The 23,279-nt window shown below is 40.0% G+C and overlaps 2 protein-coding genes across 3 annotated transcripts in view; both read left to right on the forward strand.

The window, feature by feature from the left end:
• nhej1 (nonhomologous end-joining factor 1) overlaps positions 1 to 23,279 on the forward strand; it is a 217,776-nt gene that overhangs the window by 181,717 nt on the left and 12,780 nt on the right. The window lies entirely within an intron of this gene.
• The window catches only part of ccdc85al (coiled-coil domain containing 85A, like), a 30,943-nt gene that overhangs the window by 1,454 nt on the left and 6,210 nt on the right, over positions 1 to 23,279 (forward strand). For both annotated transcript variants that reach the window (XM_079628079.1, XM_079628080.1), the window contains exons 2-3: positions 158 to 1,133; positions 15,583 to 15,640. In XM_079628079.1, the coding sequence (XP_079484205.1) occupies positions 158 to 1,133; positions 15,583 to 15,640 (1,034 nt within the window). The remainder of the gene's footprint in view (positions 1 to 157; positions 1,134 to 15,582; positions 15,641 to 23,279) is intronic.

Raw genomic sequence — 23,279 nt, forward strand, 5'->3', positions numbered from 1 at the left:
ACCACATTTCCAAACTTTAGTCTCATAATGAATGATTAAATCAGAGTTTGTGTGGTCTCAAAATGTCCATATCTTTTATTCTTTGTCTTTAAATCAAAACATTTTATGTAAAAACTCTCTGTAATTTTTTTTTTGTGTGTTCCCTATCATGCTGAAGGAGATAAACCAGAAGCTGCAGGATGACAATCGGGAACTGCGAGACCTTTGCTGTTTCCTGGACGATGACCGGCAGAAGGGCAAGCGAGTGTCGCGTGAGTGGCAGCGTCTGGGCCGCTTCAGTGCCAGCGTCATGCGTAAGGATGTGGCGCTGTACCTTCAGAAGCTGACAGAACTAGAGCACAAGCAGGAGGAGGTCATTCGGGAGAACCTGGAGCTGAGGGAACTTTGTCTGCTGATAGACGAAGACAAAGGTGGCGGCGGAGGGGAAGGAGTCCAAGGCGGGGCGGGGTCCATTGGATGTCGCAATTCCATTGACAGCCAGACTGGGCTCCTGGTACCTGGCTTGCTGCGGGACGTTGGGGATGGAAGCAGCACTTCTAGCGCAGGAAGCGCCGACAGCTCCGAACATCCACACCATAAACAGCCACAGCCACCGTCTAGCGGGGGAACTGGGAATAGCCCTGGGAAGAGAGGGGAAGGAGATCGCGGGGAGATCTCCAGCCCTGACCCTCCTGTCCGACACAGAAGCACCAGCCTGGAGTATCCCTTCATTCTGCCCCGGCCCTGCCGACCTCGCTGTGGCTCCATATCTGTGCCTGACCATCGGCTGATTAGAGGGCTAAGTCCAGAAAAGTACGGTCGATCTCTGGGCCACCGGAGTCCGGAGACTCATCCGAAGCACCATCTGTCTCCAGGGCAGCCCATGAGTCCCGAGCTCTACATTCAGAGGCACAGGGGAAGCTTAGGAGGTGGGCCTGGGAGTCCAGAGTCTAGACACATGCTGCTAGGAACGTCAGACTTCCTCCATGACAAAAGCAAGCTGGGAGGAAGTAGTCCAGAGATGCTGAGGCACCAGTACAGCATGAGCCCTGAGCATGGGAAGTTTGGCAGCCCTGGTAGAGAGACGTCACCACGCAGACTGGCAGGAGACGAGCTGTCGCCACATCATCGGAGCCTTTACAATGGTGTGAATGGTGGGTCTGACTTGCAAAATGACACAAATTAAATGACATTGAAGGTGTGCTGTTATGCCTGAGAAATATTTATCCTTTTCTATCTTTATCCTATTTCCACCCAGCTTAGTATTTGCCAATAGGTAAAATATTATATGTTCCGATAAATTACATGACGAGAAGCATGTCTGCATGTTCTTATACTGCCTTCATGTGCTATTTGAAATGTCCTACTTATCAATTCTGTAGTCTTTATTACGAGTTTATCACATTCAATTGCTTTATTGTCGAAAAGAATAGGAATCATGGAGGATGGCAGGTTGAATTCTTGCCTAATTCTTGGGGAAATCTTATTAAATTGGCATAGGCCCAAAGCCAGTACATATTTAAAACAGTAATATCCTATACTAAACCTAAACCAAATTTGACAAACTATATATCATTTGAAAGCTTACAATCTCTAGTTTACATATTTGGTGACTGATTTTCAAAATAAATGACAGAGGAGCCGTAATTTATCAATTTGCAACAATAATATTTTCACACTCCTAAGGCATGTTCAGACCTTTATTTTGAAATAGTGAAGAACATGAAAAATCATGAAAGAATGGTAGAAACCTCAGTTTGTTTTCATGCCAAGAGTTCAAAAGATAGCATCCATTCAATTATTTTAGAAAAAAAGGTCTGGAAAATGTTTTAAATATAAAGAAAAACATAATAGATTCACTATTTGTGATGTGGCAGCGAGCTATAATGCACATACGTGTTCTTTTTGTGTTTCTTAGAGGTTGAATTCATTTCAAAATCTGCCAAACTTGCAATACTACTTCTGAATAGGATGTCTACTTCATAAATTGTATGAAAATTGTAAAAATAATGGTTCAGATCACTCAAACAACAAATGGAAATGGAGGCAACTAGGGAAAAATTTGGTACTGCGCCCAAACAAAATCTTACTGAAAGCTTATTTTTTTTGAGATATCAACCTGAAATTTGAAACACAACTTGTTCAGATTTTTGGCTTTGATGTTTTTGCATTTTTAGAGTCCACCAGGTTCTGAAAATATATATTTTATATATAATATGAATAATAAAATGTTTAACATTGTACATTTTCATAAACTCAAACATCTATAACTTTTTTCTGTTTAACTTTCTTAATTTATTTCAATTCTACAAAAATCTGCCGAATGTGTTCTTTAAAACAAGACCAATCTTACATCTATATTCCAAAGCATTCTTGAATTACAACCATTTAAGTTCAGAATGTGCATTTTCATGTCTATTAAAAAAAGGGGGGTGCCGCTTAAGGGGTTAAAGCCAAAAATGTATAGAAGATAAATAAAATGTAGCATCCCTTTTGCTGGCAGCCATCTAAACATTCCCCGTATCTAGATCAGGATGGTCCAGTCCTGCTTCTGGAGGGACACTGTCCTGTAGAGTTTAATCAAGCACTTGTAAAATAGAATATTATTAATATACACAAGTACACATGACTGTAATTGAAAGAGAAAGCAATATAGATGTAGGAAAGTAGGAAAAAACAAATACAATTTAACAGTCACTACAGCAATGGGTCTCTCCTCTGCTATTTTTTAAAGTATAAAGTGTATGTCTCACCCAACTCTGAAACTTAGGTAGGCTATAAAAATGATCTCTGAGATTCCCAATCGTAAATATGACTTGAGAGGCCATTCATGACCCATTTCTGACTGGAAAACTTATGTTTATGATCATTTCGATAGCACATGAAGGCGGTATAAGACACATAAAATCAAAAGATCACTTTTTTGTCACCTGTTGCTGTTGTTGAGGTCTATACAGTTTCCTACAGACTAGCCTTCCACACACAGTCAGATTGCCATTGGCTCATCCAACTTAAAACAGTTAATTATTTTTCCAAAGACACCAGACCTATGCCTGGTATAATTGAGATTCAAACTAAAGCAAGTGGACACAGTGTGTTAGACTTCCCCATTCAGACGATGTCCTATTTTGCCCCATTTCTAAAGTTACAAACACATAGACCTATAGTATACCAAAATGTCATGATATTAGCATGGTAAGTACCATGGTTTATATATCCTAAAAGCATAATTAGCATTAGCATTAGAAAAAAACATCACAAAGATCTTGCTAATAGGCTACTATTGTGCTAACACAAACACCTCAGCACACATAGAACAATAATATAGGCTATTAAAATGATAAAAAGCAAAATGATAAAACAAACGCTGTGTCTGGAATCGCATAGGCCTACTGTCTGATACTGCATTTGATGAATTACTTTGCGAATGTTGCAAAAGTATGTTCTACTGTAGTATGAATGTGTGTAGTATGAATGTATGTTGGCTTTGTCATGTGACCAACCGTGTCGCTTCACTACCATCCGGGTACTTTTCCCCTACTATTTTTTGAATACTATGTATTCGGACAATCGGACTCACTCACTATGCTGTTTTTCGTGTACGAAGTTAGTATATTCAGACAGCTAATGTCTTGATTTTTTTTATGCTTTACGGAAGTTCTTTACGAAATCGTTAGCTTATGAGATGAAAGATTTACTGAATATACAAAATCCCACATGATTTAAAACACACACACGCACACACACACACACACACACACACACACACACACACACACACACACACACACACACACACACACACACACACACACACACACACACACACACACACACACACACACACACACACACACACACACACACACACACACACACACACACACACACACACACACACACACACACACACACACATACCTTAGTTTATAAGAAATGGTGCAAATCAAAGGCGTTAGGCAGATATGTGCATATCCCACAGCTGCAGATAACGATTTCTACAGGAGAACATGCTGAGTAGCCTATAGTTCACACCACCCATAAAACACTCACCTCAAGGTGAAAGATGTGACTCACTTTGCATTCATTAGCTTCAAGAAATGCCCCTTTAAGATGAAATACGAACCACGAAAGATCAGACGGATGTGCTAATTTAAGTAACTCAAAATACCAAAGAACTTCTTTAGCCGACTCTTTACGTTGTTGAATTAGCTTCCTCTCATCTTCACAGGTGATATTTATTAGTTTCGTTTAAGATGGAACCTCCCTGATGGAGAAACAGCATTCTGTCACTTGACAAGGTCAAAATGAAATCAATAATAGTCGTTGAAAGATATTAGCTTTACAAATGGCAAAGAACCATAAGAATGCCTTTCAGATAAGCACTAACAACGAAAGGTAATTGCTAACAAGATGACTGTTGTTGTCGGATGCTGTGGTTTCAGTCCTGTCTGTAATGCTCCTGTAGACATTTGTCACTGTCACAGCCTGTTCTGGTGTTGGTCCCACAGGGAAAACCATTGTCCACTGACCCCGTACACATCCAGATCATCCCTATCTTCCCCAGGACAACCCTAATGCTGCTCTGAAATGCTCTGTGGTGTTGATGAACTAATTGAGTATGTGTAAAGTAACGTAATGTGTTTTCAAGGGATATTTTACCACAAAAATGAAACTCTATCAACATTTACTCACCATCATGTCATTTTAAACCTTCTGCTGAACATGAAAAAAAAGAAGTAATTTTTTTGTCCATACAGTGAAAGTCAATGGATTCCAATGTAGTTTGGACCCTAATGTTCTACAAAATATCTTATTTTGTTTCACAAGTGAAAGAAATGCATAGACCTACAAGTTTGGAACGGCATGAGGATGAGTAACAGAATTTTTTAATTGAACTATCCTTTTAAAGAAAATCAGTCTACTTTTACATCTGTGTTTATTGCCTATACCTTACAAAAAATAAGTAGGCCTATACTGTATATTTTTTAAGTATACTTTATGTAGTAAGTATACCAATATCAATGTACTTGAAGTATACTTGTAAGTGCACTGTTTCAGTACTTGGGACTAAACTGGCCCACTTTTTAGTGTATAAAAGTATTTGTTTAAGTAGCCTATACTTTAAGTGTACCAGTAAACTTTGAGTACACAACTAGTTTATACGTTTTTCGTTTTACTAGTTAAATACTTGTTGGATATTTTTAGTTTTTGAATGTACACTTGTTTAGTAGTTTTTGCTGCAAGTATACTTGTAAGTTTTCTTTAAGTGAACATAATATCATACTTATAGTTTACTATTTGTATATCATTTTTTGCACTTTAAATATACTACTATGTTCCTGTTTAGTTTTTTTTAATACTTGAAATATACCTTTAATTCTACTTCAACTCTTTCCATTTTAAAAACATTTAAATTTTTTATCAACACTTCAATGTGGGTATGCTTCATAAAAAAGCAAAATTTTCAACAAAAAGCTGATAAAATTGAATTTTTTTCAAAGACTTAATTCGGATGGGATTCAGAACGATAATCGAAACACAGATGGAGTAGATCGAGTCCATCAACACCTTCAAAGCTTCACAGTCTTTAACCCTTCATGGGTCGACATTTCATTCGGTAACGTTAGGCAGTTTTTAAACTTTTTTGAACGTATATCGCTTCGTAGCGGTTTTCGAGGCTAAAAGTATCCCATCATGCATTATGTTCGGGAACTCATGTGCCCCGAAATCACGAGATGCAGAGAAAAACATTCCACTGTAATTTAAATTAATTAGATACATATAATTTGGTGGTAAAAACATAAAGTGTTGCACATTTTATTGGTGCAAAGAGGAGTATGGAAGGCCTATTTTGTACAACATTTGGAACTGTTTTATCACTTAATTAGAAGCACCACAATTTAAATGTGTCTTCTGTTAGTTACATAGCGACTACTGAACAGACATGTAAGTTTATTTTAAAATGCAAAGTATTGAAAATATATACACACGCTATAAGTGTGTCCATCGAGGAATCAAAAGTTCTACACACACTTGCTGTCTTTACACCTACTTGAACACTTGGGACAAATAGAGGATATACGTCATGCAAATAGACAAGTGGTCAAGTGCAAAGACCGCAAGTGTGGGTATTTGGACAAGGCATATCACTCGTTTCCGCTTCTTCTTCAACTGTATTTGGTTTCTGTTTCCAAAGATGCGTACCGGTAATAGCGCCCCCTACCATATAACAGTGAAATCATGGATTGCCGGAAAATTAAGTCAATGGCGGTGAAAGAGTGTTTGTAGCAAATTAAAAAAGTGAATTGCTATGTACACTAGTGGACTAGCCTACACAAACATTCAGATTCTCAGAATCAGGAACATATCTGTTTTATTCATAAATATTTTTTTTCAAACAATGTACGTTTATAATGCTGTATGTAAAAGTAGCCATATGTGATTTTTTTTTATAGGCAACTCAATCAAAAGATTAAACAGGGATTAAACAACTAAACTACAAGGCAAGTGTACTTAGAATACTTAATTTTTCTTTTAAGTATCTCGATCAAATGATTGAATACAAGTATGTAGACCTTTTTGTCAGTTAAGTACAATTTTAAGTATATTTCTGAGAAGTACATAAAAAGTAGAAGAAATATACTGACTGCACACTTGAATAAACCTCTTTTTTTGTAAGGGTAGATAACAAGAATACTGTTCTGACATCTGTATTTGTTGAAGTGCCCTGTCAGTGACCGCTTTTATAGAGAATCTATCCGCATTGTCAGCATTTACTGTTGCAGTCACGGTGCCCAGGCAAGCCAATGTTATTTATTTATTTAACTCAGTAGCTGAAGTGAATATAAACTGAACTTTTGAGTTATATCACAGTTATATCACAGTTGAATCACAATTATATAACAAAACGTGACATAAGAGCTTTGGTTGTCTATTTTGCAGACCGGCGTGATGGAAATGGTTACCATTGCTTTGTGTAGCTATTAAAAAAATCCATTCAAACTGAGTGTGTTGCAGTGTTAGCAGTCGCTACAACTAGTATTTGTTGTGGGAATTAAACTTGTGCATAGATGTAGACTAGGGATGTATGATGTTGAAGCTCTGGATAATCCTGTAAGAGGTTTTCAGAGAATTATTATTTTTCTGCTTTCTTAGCATGCGGCTCTTATTCAAAAAGCCAAATCACATGATTATAAACCTCACAGTGCTTTAGTCAACACAAGTTCAGATAAACGAGCATCTAAATAACAGCGTCACAATACAATCCCTCTGCGTTTTTGGCTGAAATCCTGCATGAAAACAAGCACCTCTTGACTTCCTCAAAACTAATCTTAATATCGTGCTGCTAGTTTTTTCTTCTTCTTTCTTTCAGAGAGGCTTTATTTTGCATGGGAATCACGTTGTACAGTAGCTAATGCTGTCAGCTCATGCCGGAAATGTGCTTGGTGGTTTTGGATTTCACATGAAAGCTGTTTTCATAGAGGCAGTACAGTGTGTGGATACACTGATCTGGCGATGTCTGTCAACATCCAGCTTTATGCTGAAGAAAACGTGTCTTGAAAAGTATGCCCACGTCACTAAACACTAAAATGAGGGCATTGTTGTATAAGCAGAGAAAAATGGGCGCTCTATTCTCTGTTTATATCTTGGCTCAGATTTGTAATTCTTTTATTTTTTGCTGACCCCGCACTGTGAGCAGATGGATGGACCAAAGTATTTTTTTAACAGTGCAAGGTTAAATGATTAGTTACACCCAAAACGTACAATTCCGTCATTATTTACTCACCAACGTATCTTGCCAAACCTGAATGTCCTGTTTCCTCTGTGGAACAAGACATTTTTAATAATGCAAAGCTTTCCATCCAATTACAATGAATAAGGACTGGAGCTTTTAAACTTCTAATGGACATTAAAGCACTATAAAAATATAAAAGTAGTCCTCATGAACTATATTCCAGGTCTTGTAAAGCCATAGCATTGTGTGATTGTGACAGAAGGTTGAATTTTACTGATAATCTTATACCCTTCATTGAGTCAGTAAACTCCAAATCATGGTTCAACTCTTCCATGAAGGGGATTTATCACAACCAGAAGATTTTGAAAAAAAGATTTTAGGGTCCAAATAACATTTTACTGAACAATTCTTAAAAGAACCATTTCTGTCTTTGTGTGAAGAACATTTCTAAATCGAAAGAACCTTTTTAACACTATAAAGAACCTTTTGTGGAATGGAAAGGTTCCGTATGGATGTTAAAGATTCTTTTCAAAAAATGCCAATAAAGGTGCCAATAAAGAACTTTTATTTTATGAACAAAATTAACTTGTTATGAGTATTTTAAGTCTATTTTGCTGCTATGTAAAAAAAAAAAAAACGAGCAAAACGCACCGGCGCGTTTGCCGACCCCAGCGGGTTAACAAAAACATCCTGAATTTGTTCTTAAATCAGACATTGTTACTTCTCTCATAAACCCAATGACTATTATTTTTTAGCATGTTAAATCACATTAAACATTCTGGCCAACACTTCTCTTCTAAAAAACTCTTTATTTTTAATGGAACTTTTTAAACTCTTGTGCATTTGAGATTTCTTTCTCAGCTTTCACTTCAGTTTAAATCATCATGGCAAATCTGAGACCTTCCTAATACCACAGATAAGGGTTTTAAAGAGAAGACAAAGCGGCCATTACACAACTTCTGAAAAAAAAGCCATTTTCCGATAATACAGAAGTCAGACCTCTTCAGACTCAAACTCTCCAGTCCCCAGGGAAGCCTGTGGTTTAGGCAGACCTGTATCTCAATTGCTGTGTGTGTGTAGGTGTGTGTTAGTGTGCTGTTGTGTGCGCTTCTCCGTGACCTTGGGAGATACCCCCCTCTGACTCCAGCTCTAAATTTAGCCCTGAAGCTGAAGACTTTCTCAGTGTTTACCTCCCCACATACAGTAGACAAATACCTTTCCCCTACTTCCATTAACACACAGTCGCACAGGTGTCCTGCTGAATCATTTTTAGTTTATTTTATTATTAATATACACTCTAAAAAGTATTGTAAACTGAAGCTTTTAAAAAACTTTTAATTTTATTTTAATAAAGCTTTGTAAATTTGACACTTTTTAACAAATAACTGTATGCATTTTATTTTAATTTTATTTATTGTGTTTTATTATTTTATTTTATTTTAGTATAATGTACACTAACAAAAGTATTGTATACCGAAGCCTTTAGTTTTTATTCCATTTTATTTTATTTTATTTTCATAAAGTTTACACTTTTATACTGTATTATGTGTATGTATGAAGGCTACATTTTAGTTTTTTTTATTTTAATAAAATTTTAGTTTTACAGTTTTTTAGTTTACAGTTTTTAACAAATTACTCTCTATATATTTTATTTTATTTATATTTATTTTTATTCAGTAAAATTTACACTAACAAAATTCTTGTATACTTAAGCCTACATTTTAGTTTTAATTTTATATTATTTTATTATAATACAATTTTAGAATAGTTTAATAAGATTCAGTGAAGTTTACAATTTTTAACAAATTACTGTATATATATATTTTATTTTATTTTCATTTTATTTGTATTATTTTATGTTATTTTATTTTAGTAAAAAGTTTACTAACAAAATTATTTTATACTAAAGGCTACATTAGATTTTTTATGTTATTTTATTTTAATAAAACTTTAGTACAGTTTGCACTTTAACAAATTACAGTTTATAAGTAATTTTTATTTCATTTGAAATGTATTTATTTATTATATTTTTGGGACTCAGTTAAAAAGACAATAGGCAGTAACAAGTCATATGTGTTCAACAGAAATATCAGTTACAAATATAAAGTGATAAAATATGTAAATACTGGAAAAAAAAATATAAATAAGGAACTGATCACATGTGAAATTTATGGAATGATATGTGGTCTCCTTTTCCCCTTAGCAGTGTTTGACCAGTGCACAAAAATGCAATACAGGTTGAGGCTTACATTTAGGCAGTGACATGGTTTAAGCAGATGAACTGAACAAAACCAGAATCTGGCAAGTGAGAAAATGTCCTATAATTCTTGCTCTGTGCGCCATATTTGAGTATTTTTATTTCCCCAAGAAAGAATATTACAGTGAGCTCTTAGTCACGGGTCCCCTAATGGATTTTCATGGCGAGCTCAGCTTAGAGTGTTGAGTCATGGCTTTGTGCATTTCACAAAAAAAAAAAAAAAAACCCTGCTTTTGCATTTTTATATCCACATATTTTTCCCCCAGTAGCATTACTAAATGAAATTGCAAAAATAACTGTTTTCTAACAGGTTTCTCAAACACTGCAATGTATTTAATGACATTTTAGTGAGTTTAAATGGTCTTTTTAAAAAGCTTGACAATATTTTGTGACAACCACAATGCAAAATCCAGAAAGAATGAAAGAATGCTTTTGATTTTGTGTAATAAGCTATGTGTGGGATTAAGACAACAAACTCTGGATCCCGCATCCGTGTGAAGCGGCTGAGCTGAGCATGACTCTGCCTGAAGGGATATGGGTTAACACTGTCATGCACAAATGTGCAGTGAGCTTCATTAGGCGATGACCTTCAGTTAGCATGCTCTGAGAGGGGCATTGTGGGTATTCTTTGGATGATACAGTATGACAGAATATAAAGGCATTATTTTACTGTGTTTAGAAGCTGTTGAACCGCACGCCATCAGCAACCCCCAACAGACAAAATGATTGACAGCTAGAGAGCATTTCTGATTGGCTAGTTTTCGGCAGGTTCCCTGAATCATATTTTTTTTTGCTGGTTACAGAGTCTATGTCTTTATTCAGTCTTGCAGCATAAAATCAGTTTTTTTTCAGACTAAAATTTGATAAGACTAAAAATAAGATTTTTTTATTCCTTTTTTTTAATTTGCAACAAGAAAACTTCATTAAAATGCTGCTTGCTTTTTGTTTTTTGCATGATCTATTGCTAAAGTCTCACGAATGGTTGGTGAATGCGCATTTGCATCGTTACTGTCACCACGAATAAATACACGCGAGCAAAAGTGAATTAAAAAAATCTGATCTGGCAACATAACTTTCAGTTTTTAGTCTACGAAATCAGATTAAAGAAAAAAAAAAAAATCACGTTTCCTCTGCAGTGTGAACAAAGCCCAAGACTGTCAGCGAGGTGATTATTTCAGTGATATATTTTAGGCAGTTAGACATTTTATGCATGGTAGGCTATTAAAAATATTTGGATGAGCTGTATTATTACAGTACAGAATCTACAACTAGTGCAGATGCGTGAAAATGATAAACTGACAACATAAAAGACGACATCTGTGTTTGGAATTACTTGGAATTACAAATATGATGCAGGCAGATGTCCTTGTGTGACAGTGGTGATCATGGAAAAGAAATGTGAACATTTACATAACGGCAATGTTTACAGACTCCTGCATTTATAACTATTTAATTATTACTTCTAAACAATTCAGAGGAGAGCAAGTAGATGCTCTTCTCATCGATACGATCATTTTTTGGCCTCCTCCCACGTCAGAGCTTAAGCGTTCCCATGATCTCTGAAAATATAGGACATTCTCCAGTAATCCCTGTTTTACGATGATAGAAATGTGTAAGTATGTGTGTGTGTGTGTGTGTGTGTGTGTGTGTCTGTTATAGATATAGGAGAAAAAGGAGATATTCCTCTTGACCCAAGTTTTGAACCTGCACAAATATGAAATCACACATCTTGACCTCCGCACCACCTCTCTCAGGATAGACTGTATCTGACAGATCGGAGTCGCCCCACATGGCATAAATATCTGACCGTGAGCTTTCAGGGCAAATTGAATGTTGTAAGCTACCAGCCAAGAAGCACTGTGACATTATAAAAGCCTACACAATGCAATTTCAATATTCAAGCTCAAGAGCTAAACTCATGCTTAGACAATTATTATAATGTAAAGCCTAGTATAATGATTGTTAATGTTAATGGCAGTATACAACAAGAGATTTGGATTTCCTGCCACATTTCAATGACTAATCTAAGGCCCTGTTTGTACCTGCGTTTGGTCGATCAGATCACAAGTAGACGAGGAAGACACATATACACGTTTAGCAACACCTGGTGTTTTAATCCGTCTCTTTCGCCCACTTTCAACCACTTGTGTCCTGATTTCTTTGAGAGGATGGTCTATGGGAGGGTAAACGTATGGGTTTTTCTGGAAGTGGTCAAATGTGGACAAGCTAAAAACATTTTAGATCCCGTTTACACCTGTATTTAACGTCATCCACTTGTGATCCGATCGACCAAAACACATCTTAACACCAGGTGTAAACAGGGCCTATGAATTTAAAGTCTTTTAACCCTATACAGTATCATATTACCGTATTTTACGGACTAAGTCACACTTTTTTTCATGGTTTGACTTATAGTCAGGTGCGACTTATATATCAAAATTAATTCATACTGACTGAGATGAACCAAGAGAAAACATTACCGTCTAAAGCCGCGAGAGGGCGCTCTAGCTAGCGGAGTTGTTCAGAAGCGACACCGAGGATAAAGAATTCAGTGTTGTGGAATGAGATCGCGGGAGCTTGGTGAACTTGCTTACCGGTAACTTGTTGGACTCGCTGGCTAATGTTAATTTAGCCTATTCAGCCTCCCAGGTATATGTTCTTTATGCTATTGTGTAGCTGAATAACTGTTAATGCGTTACGTTAACATACCGGACATCAGCCTGTTGTTCAGTGTGCTATTGTGTAGCTGAATAACTTGCCTTTCCAGATTAAATGTCTGTTCTTGGTCTGTGATTTTTCTGAAATAAATTTCGAAATAAATGCGACTTATAGTCCAGTGCGACTTATATATGTTTTTTTCCTCTTCATGACGCATTTTTTGACTGGTGCGACTTATACTCCAGAGCGACTTATAGTCTGTACGATATACATACGATACATACGATAGCCGCTGTTGTAAAGATCTCATTGATTTGCAAACTATCAGAATTTAATGTTACTTTTTGGCACAGCAACTGCACCAAATTGCATATTTTTGCTCAGTTTGGCCTCTGAATAAAATCGAGGTGTTTTTTAGCCGAATGGTTCTAGGAACAGTTCAGAGACTGAGGGTTGTCTGTAGGAAATAAGAGACTCCCAACATAAATTGTTGCCCTCTCAGCGCCTGAGCAGTTATTTTCTCTTTTTAAGGTTTAGTTGCACACTGGAGACCACAGGCAAATCCTCATTTACCTGTTTTACTGAGCTCGGCAAGACTAAACCAACTATAAACCTGTCTGCTTTTCCCATTTGCCACCCCGTCAAGCACACACACACACACACACACACTAGCAGACATAGCGACAACCTTTGGGCTAAGAAACCTCACACTGTGGAGGGTGTAATCTGCCAGAGTAAGAACATGCGGTAAGATATTATTCACAGTGTCATGTCTACATTCTCAGACTTCTTTATGAGTAAAATCTGACATGCAACATATATGAGCCCTCCTTTCATTGGCAGGCTAATCTGAGGATATCCAGCTTCCCTGCACTCTGACTGTTCGAAGTCATTCGATATTCATTCAGATATAGTGACGGCACATCCATTCTGTCTGCGCTCGCTTCCATTAAGCCGGCATCAATAGTGCTCTATGTTTCATTCACCGCTTCTGTTTTTTCATCTCGTTATCATATTTGCTTCAGGCGTGCGATTGCAGTCGGCCATTAAAGATTCATGCCAGTCTGTGAACTTCTGAGAAACACTTTAGGAGGTTTTAACAGACATCCTGGCCGGTTTATCCGCCAACATGACAACGTGAAAGTATATAAAGCATGAAACAGCGCAGAAACAACCGAGAACGCAAACTAAATCTGATGTCCGGGGGAGCTTTGATCAAACAGCAGATAATAAGAACAACAAAGTGGTTTAGGAATCTGCTCCACAAATGCTCAAAGGATGATCAAGGATAAGCATCCAATCAATATTTGGTGATGAAACAAATCAAAAAGCAAGGATTCCCAGTATCGCGCAATCATGAGTGAGATTTCCATCCATTGAAGCACAAGATGCTCTTTGGAACAATCTCAAATCATGGATAACATGATCATCAGGATTTTCTGTCATTAAAGTTGGCATGAAATAAAAATTCAGGTAACACTTTATTTAAACTTTTATTGTTACACATGTGACATGTAGTTACTGTAGTAATAACTATAAATGATGTTACCTGCAACTTACCCTAAGCCAAACCTAATCCTATTGGAAGAATGTGTACTGTAGTTTTATCAACACTTGAATGTGGGTAAGTTTCATAAAAAAAAGCAACATTTTGAGCAAAAAGCTGAGAAAATCACGTTTTTGTCATCGTATTCAAAACAATAATCAAAACACAGAAACACAGATTGAGTCCATCTACATCCCTAATGATTTCACAGTCCTATAGCTCGTCCTGTGTCGACATTTCATTCAGTAAGATTAGGCAGTTTAGATTTTTTTGATATGCTGTTTAATGGTGATGATCGTGTTATTTATGCATCTGCTTACATTTGCTATCGCTTGTTTCTGCTTCTTCACCTGTCTTGATCTGGAGATTCTGTACTTTTTCAGATGATGCCTAATAGCGCCCCCTACCGTATAACAGTGAAAACAAGGGAAGCCGGAAAAATACCTCAAAAATTGAGGAAAAAGTGAATTATTACTCAGTACTTAAATGTATAATTACACTGTAACAGGGACACCTTAAAATTAAGAGTCAGCAAAATTCACTAAAAATATATATTTTTTTTTCACCCATGCATATTTGCTTAATTTCTGAAAATATGTTTTGACCTTGTAATTTTTCATCAAAATGATCTTCTGGTGAAAACAGACTTGCAGGACTTCTTCACTCATATAGTCCACTTAAAACACACACACACACACACACGCACGCTTGCACGCACAGTAAGATATATTTCTATAAATTACACTATATTAAACTTCGTTATAACTTCGCTCAAATAATGCACACCACACCACATTTTACCAACACCTCTGTTGACCCGCCAAATCCAAATGAGTTACATTTTGTGTCTGCTGCTGAGGAGTGTATTAGGAGTGTATTAACACAATTCATAAGAAGTATGCAGCAATGGCCCACTTTTTCCAGCTGCGTTTGTTCCGGAAGATTTTTTCTCCCTTCATTTTCATTATAGGCATTTCTTCTTCAATAAATAACCATGAAATAAACCAACCAGCTCCAAGACAAACCACACACACACAAAAAAAACTTTAAACTACAAAAGTAGGCTTATGAAACCGGAATATGAAAAGTTATATAAAAGTATTTTATGAGGGACTCAATCCCATAAAACATTGTGAATGATGTAACAGCAGTACAATATAAAACTTCAACAGATGGGTGATAAAGGTAAAATCAATATATTTTCACTGTATTGCAAAATACATGTATATTTTTTTCTTCATGGTAACAGTGTAACCTCTGCAGAAGCATATATCATTGCTGAGCGATCTCTAAGCTTTTGGTAGGTCTGTCTTGGAAGGTTTGCAGGCTATCATTAAAAATAAAGAAAATGGGCTTTGTACTTTTAGACACTAAAATCCACAAAATTGTTTTTTATCTTCACAGCTTTGATATCAGCAGGATGTTGCACCAACAACTGCAGGAACGTGAAGCTCTGGGACAGGTGAGTTCTGCTGCAATGTCTCTGTTCCAAACCCCAGTGAGCTGCCTACCTAGACAGCATTTTTAGGCATCACTGGTATGCTCCAGTTTATTCCAAAACAGTAGGCAGCTAAATTATGCTTATAAGAAACCTTATTTTGACCAAGGCAGCATTGTATGTACCCTTTGCTGATGCATCACAACGAGCTTAGTGCAGATTTTCAATAAGTATGGAAAAAAGGTTGATAGCAAATACTAATTATTCACAGTATTAATAGAAAAATGTAAAATGTACCAGTAATTAAAAATGAACCATTCTACCCAATATTTATGTGTCAAATTGTTCATTTAGCAACAGTCTAAAGTCAAACTCTACTAGAATTAATAGTGAGCACAGTTTATTCGGATCAGTGTTGTTATTATTAAAGTCCCACTGTAGTCAATAATTGTATCACTTAAAATGCATCTTTGTGATCACCAAATGTGTGTTTTAAGGGATTAAAAGTTTTTTCCTTGAAAAAAAAAAAATGTCTTCATGCCTTATAATAGTTTGAATGTAAATCTACACCATTGCCTCATTTAGTATAGGAGGTTCTATGAATATGCAAATGAGCCCCGCCTCCACTCACTCACGTCAGAAACACCAGCGATTTCAAATCGCGTTTTTGAGACTGTCTTTGGGTCACTGCAGTTTTAAGGAGAAAATGCTCAGCAATGGTGCTGACTTTTGAATTTACACATGGTTTGTCTTAAAGCATATTAAAACACAACACAGACAGACAGACATATAAACAAAATTAAAAATTATTATTAATTATATATACATTTTTACCACAGGGGGACTTTAACTAAAGCTAAAACCCTTTAAAATAGTTTTTGTTAATTGAAGTAAAGCTGAAATATTCCATGAAAAGCTTAAACTGCCTTAGCAACTATAACTGAAATAAAATATGTTTAAGTTGAAGTAATAAAAATGACAAAAACACATTACAAAAAAATTACTAAAACTTACACTAAAATTAAAATTAAAACTTGAAAATATACAAATAAAAGCTAATTCAAAATACTAAAATAATTCTGATTCACAGCGTATTCTAGCCAAGAACGGCTTAATTCAAAAGGAAGCGACTGACTGACTGATCGATATCATTTGACAAACTAAACCAGTGATGACACAATAACAGACTGACATTGAAAAAAAAACAAGCGGACCTAGACCGCTGAAAAGATGGGTCTCGATCCGCTTCTAAATGAACTCTGGTGCGGTTCGAATGATATATGAACGTGTGGCGAGTGGCACTGCGGGAACTGACTACGCCACCCAGGGAGTTTCACCCCGGGAAGTAGAGTTAAGTTAGTTGGATAATTAAACCACCAAATTTACTAAAAGCACACAGGTTCGATTCATACACGAAGCCAGAGACGTAATTTCAGTAAAACAACAATAATTTTATTTATACCATTAAAATGAGCAACAAGAATAAAATACCATTCACACTAAATAAAGAGAACAAAGAAAAAGAGGGGAATGCTGAGGCCTTACCAGTGGAGGAGACCGGGTCAAAGGTTTGGGGTCTCAAGGGTTAAGGATTCCCTGATCACACATAAACACACCAAAAAATAACCAAACTCAAAATACACCAAAAAGGGAAAAACACAGCACACAGGAGGAGACACCACCACCGAGGACACCGACACCACCACTTCTGGCACTCAGCACTAAAAGAAAAACATTCAGTTAATAAAGAATCAAAAAAAGAAAAGACATCAATCAATGAAAACAACCACAAAGAAAATCTTCTTTATAAACACTTGAATCAAAAGAAATATAAACTAATCAAATGTCACTCTATCAATAATAAAGTAAATTTCAAAGAATCAAACAAGAAACCATAGATCAATGAAAACAAAGAAAGAAAATCTGTATAAACCCTTAAATCAAAAAGAAATATAAGCTAATCATAATCACTTAATCATAAGCAAACAACGAAACCCTCCCAAACACACACACACACACGTACACATTAACGGACACAGGCGGGCCCCAGAAGGCAAAGCTATCTTGTATAGCAGTCACTAAAATACAAACAGGGCGAACGCCCAAATGCGCGTCGAGTCCCGCGCTGTATAGCGCGTCGAGGCGTTCAGAACCCCAGGAGGGCTCATATAGCTTTCTCCTTTAACAGTCCGTTGTCAAACACGGTTGAATTGAAACTAAACCTCCGTAGAGACAAAACAGCAGCGAGGCGGGAAGGACGAGACTCGTGTAGACACCGGCAACAACATGTGCTTCACCGTCCTATCGTACATACAAAAATCACATTTAATAACAAAACACGATTAAACATACACGCGATGCCGGCTCGCATACATACGTACCTATCAGGGAGCTGCACGTCTATAGGCGATGTATATACCCCAATCGTATCGTTAGTACAGCTACACAAAGCATACAATACAACGGCCCATTAAACTCAGTTCCTGTAAATGTTTTAAAAAGGAAACGGATTCAACCTACCCGCAGCACAACCCGGTTCCGTTGCAGGAAAGGCCGGGTTTATGACAGGAGAAACACTGCAAAAGACATTGCACGTTGTAATGCCCATCGCGACACTAACAAAGTCTCTAAGCAGTGAGAAGGTTAACCACGCTACATTACCTGTCCAATAGCTACGACTGCCCCACGAACGCGAGAGAGAGGACCCACAGCGGAAATGCGCCTCTGACAACACCGTAGTGTCACGAGTGCTCACCCTCTGCCCATATAGCACGCAGCTACATCCTGATTGGTCCAAAGGGTGTGATGACGCCACTACAACCAATCAACCTGCTACAATCTACCCCACCCTTTGAATCGTCGCCCCGACGATTGATCACACCACAGGTTTAACCCCAGCTACTTCCATGGTCTAGAGAAGGCCAACACAGAATTTGCCAGGGGGTCTGGAAGGTCCACGGCACCACCCGCTGTTTCCCCAACAGCCCTTGGGAGGCGATTGATATTAGAATGGTGGCCTGCGGTTGATCGGGCTGTCCGACGAACTGCCGCATTACCGGAATCAGGATGGGTGGCCAGTGGAACTTCGTCCACAGTACTAGGAGCCCTAACGGGCTCCGGAGCCGGGGATACTGGGTTGCTTGGAGTTTGTTCTACCACAGGAGACACATGCCCAAGAACTAGTACCTCATTGTCACCAAAATACTCCTCTTCTGACTCGTAATGATCTAAGGGGGATGACAGAGGAGCAACGGGGTCTCCAGAAGGGTCTGACCTTACCACAGCCTTCAGAAGGGCACGATTAACATGCCTAATTTTAGTCAGATTATCTACCGGTGCTATGGTGTACACAGCTCCGCCTTCGGCTGGTGCCCTCAGGACCCTATACGACATAGAATCATACAGATCTTGGATCTTATGACGACCCCGGGTACTGAGGTTCCGCAACCACACCAGTTGGCCTACCTCCAAAGGACGATCTCGAACATGCTGATCATGATTCCTCTTGCGACGCTCAGCCGCACCCCTTAACCTTTCCCCAGCCCCTTCAAAGGCTATACGCAAGCGGGCCTTATGTTCCTGGATCCACTCATGAGTACTGCCACCACAAAGATCCTGTACTCGACCCAACAAAAAAATCAACTGGGAGCCTGGGCTCTTGCCCAAACATCAACAGGAATGGAGACTCTCCAGTCGCCTGGTGAGGAGTGGTGTTATACGAGTACAGCACCTGTGGCAGACAGGAACTCCAGTCCCGCTTTCGAGACACCGGGAAGGTACGCAATAAATTGTGCAGAGTGCGATTGAAGCGCTCGCACTGACCATTACCACCTGGATGGTACGGAGTCGTACGAGACTTCTTGATACCATAAAGCCCACAAAGCTGTTGGATCAGAGCGCTCTCGAAATTGCGACCCTGGTCCGAATGTAAACGAGCAGGAACACCAAACTTAGAGAACCATTCCGTCACCAGAACCTGAGCCACAGTAGATGCTCTCTGATCACGGGTGGGAACAGCAAGCGTGTACTTGCTAAATACATCGGTCATAACAAGGACGTTCTCTAAGCCGTTATAAGTTGGTTCCAACACTGTGAAATCCATAGCCACAATCTCATTTGGCCTTGAAGCCAATAAATGCCCCATGAAACTGCGAACGGCTGGTTGGGTGTCCTTAGCCACTTGGCACCTCTCACAGGCCCGACACCATTGTGCGACTGCAGAGGACATACCTGGCCAGTAACACCGCCTTCGTAAAAGCTCCAGTGTTCTCTCCACGCCCTGGTGACCATGGTCTTGGTGGACTTTGGTCAACACCTCTCCCCTTAAGGAAGCTGGCAAAATTAGCTGGAACACTACCTCAAGGCCATCAGGGCGGAAAGTCTGACGATATAAGACCCCGTCCTTTTCCATCAAGCGGTCCCACTGGCGGAGCAATGCCAAGGCAGGTTGTGAAGCCGCCTTTCGCTCCTCACCATTGGGACGACTTCCTTTCCGCCAGAAGACCAGGGCCTCTTTAATGACTGAATCTGCCTGTTGCAGGTCACTGAGGTCCGACAGAGTATATTCGGGCAAAGACACAACAGCAGATTGAACCGCTTCAACTAAGACATGCTGCAAAGGGTCTGGGAGTAACGTACCTGGAACCACAGTCTCTAGGTCCTGTCTACCAAAAGGATGTTGACGGGACAGGGCATCTGCATTTCTATTACTCCTCCCCGATCGATATTTTACTTCAAAATCAAAGGAGGCCAGCTGCGCTGCCCAGCGCTGCTCGGTAGCCCCAAGCTTTGCCGAGGACAAATGGCTAAGGGGATTGTTGTCCGTGAAGACGACACATTTATGGCCCAGCAGATACTCCCTGAATTTCTCGGTCATGGCCCACTTGAGCGCCAAAAACTCGAGCTTCATAGAGCTGTAGTTTTGCATATTGCGCTCAGTGGGCCTCAGACCTCGACTGGCATAAGCCACCGGCCTAACCTTGCCCAACTGCTCCTGGGAGAGCACTGCCCCAAGTCCCCCGTAACTTGCATCGACCTCAAGAATGAATGGTAATGAGAAATCGGCATAAGCAAGCACCGGTGCTGTAACAAGTTTGACCTTGAGTGCCTCAAAATTACACTGACATTGCTCCGTCCAATGTCCTTCCATAGACAGTTCTGTTCTTCTCTTTGACTTGGTGCCCCCTAGTTGAGCTACCAGCCTATGCAGAGGGGCCGCCAGCTTGGCGAACCCCTCTACAAAACGGCGGTAATAACTAGCAAAACCCAGGAACGACCGTAACTCTGAGATAGTGGTAGGGGGTGGCCAGTTTGCCACCACCTGCACCTTACTGGGGTCTGTGGAGACACCTTTGTCCGAAATGACATGGCCCAAGTAGCGCACTTCCTGTTGGAAGAACGCACATTTGCTGAGCTTGGCCTTTAGGCCCTGTTGTTGAAGCCTTCCCAACACTACCTCCAACCTCTCCAGATGCTGTTCAACTGTGGACGAAAAAACTACAATATCATCAAGATACAAGAGCAATGATTGGCACTGTTGGTCACCAAATATACGTTGCATCAGCCTCTGGAAAGTACTTGGAGCGTTGCATAACCCAAACGGCATGCGGTTCCATTCGAAGAGACCAAATGGAGTACAGAAGGCCGTCTTGGGTCGATCCGCCTCAGACACAGGGACCTGATTATAGCCGCTGGCTAAATCCAAAGTCGAAAACCAGCGGGCACCCGTCAAGGCGTCCAGGGACTCATCGATACGAGGAAGAGGAAATGCATCCTTTCTCGTTTTATTATTGAGCTGTCTATAATCAACGCACATACGCATGCTTCCGTCCTTTTTCTTCACTAACACTATGGGACTAGCATAAGGGCTGCAGCTCTCCCGAATTACCTGTGCTTCCAAAAGTTGGTTGATGTGATCTTTAACTAACTCATATTCAGAAGGGGGGATACGCCTATGGCGTTGCCGAACAGGGACTTCGTCCAAAAGTGGAATATCATGAGCAATCAAATCTGTACAACCTAAGTCACCATCATGGGAGGCGAAGACAGATGTATATTCCTGTAAAAAGGACCGAACCCGGCCCTGCTCTTCTGCAGGTAATGGGGACAAGTCCATGATCTCAATCTGGTCTTGCACCCCGGAAGAAACAGCTTGGGACCTCACTGTGGCAACCACAGATGGCACCTCGGTGACCCCTGTAGGCAAGCTGACCACACGAACCTTATCCAGGGTGCCCACCACAGTACGCGGATACAGCATCACATCGATGGCTCCAACATTCACAATCGGGATATAGGCTGTACCTCCAGCCACTTGCACCAGAGCCGGGGAGGCCAACAGTCCAGCCGGTAAACCAGAATCCAGGGGCTCAAACAGTACTGGACAACCCGAGTACTGCTCGGAACAGGTCGCAGCGATGATCTTCATTGTGCCACCAGGGATGCGGCAGGACTTACTACCGCGAACCTTCACCCTACCTGGAACATCCTGAGGGGCCTGCTCACTGGCCTGGTGACACCACTGCAATGCCTTCACCACAGGCTCAGGAGCCCCAGATACCGAAGGTAAGTTGAACAAGGCCAACCCATACTGGCCGAACAGCTCTCTGTAGCACCTACGGATGATATTCATCCCCATCACACCAGGGACATGGAGTGGCATATCACCGGCAGGATCTTTAACCACCAACACCCCGCACCTTGTCATTAACTTGCTACAAAGTTTAACATCCAACTCCAGGTAGCCGATATAAGGGATGGCCAACCCATTGGCCGCTCGGAGCTGCAGCCAGTGACACGACCGAAGTCTCTCTCCACCCCACGGCTCAAAATGCTGAAAGAAAAAGCTCTCCGTAACTGTGGACACCATAGATCCAGTGTCCACCAAGCAAGGGACATCAACCCCTCCCATCATCACGTCCAAACGTGGACAAGAAGAAATCAACAGAGGACCTCCTTCCAAAACACTTGAACTACCCTCAGAGCCAATGACTGCCCCCCCCGAATTGTGACTCTGCAATTCGGCGGGCGCTAGTTTTCCGAAGACGGAAAATGACGCGACGGCCTAGCGGGCTGTTGGGAGGCAGGCGAAACGAACGGAGCATTAGGTGGAGCACGTATCCCCTCACACTCCCTGGCAAAGTGGCCTGGTTGTTGACAGCGCCGACATATAACAGGGCCTTTATAAAATGGCCGGTTGCGCGGCTGGAAGTTCTGTAAGAGGGAAATACTATGAGTAAGCTGGTTTAACTGCTCTTGCTGCAACTTCAACATTTCCCTCATCTCACTCAACTCAGTGGCTGGACTAGTTGTACTCAAACCCTCAGGACCACACTGGACTCCAAACTGCATGCCCAAGGCAGAGGGGACAGAATGACTTCGACCCCTAGCACCTCCAGGCAACCCCTCACGCTCCCACCGGATAGCCTCTCCCCTAACCTCGAGCAGTGTTGCAGTAGGTTTCCGACGCACCAACTGTTTTAACTCGCGGCGAAGAGCACCTTCAAGCACGTGCTCCACAAACTGGTCGCGCAACAATACCTCGGAATTTGGCATGCCATTGGGGGCACTCTGTTTTACGGAGGCCATAAGACTTAACAGGGCGAGCGAAAACTCTTGCAGTGTCTCTCCTTCCTGCTGCCGTCTAGAAAAGAAAGCTTCCTGA

This window comes from Phoxinus phoxinus (genome assembly GCF_949152265.1).
Source record: "Phoxinus phoxinus genome assembly, chromosome: 11".
Taxonomy (NCBI): Eukaryota; Metazoa; Chordata; class Actinopteri; order Cypriniformes; family Leuciscidae; genus Phoxinus; species Phoxinus phoxinus.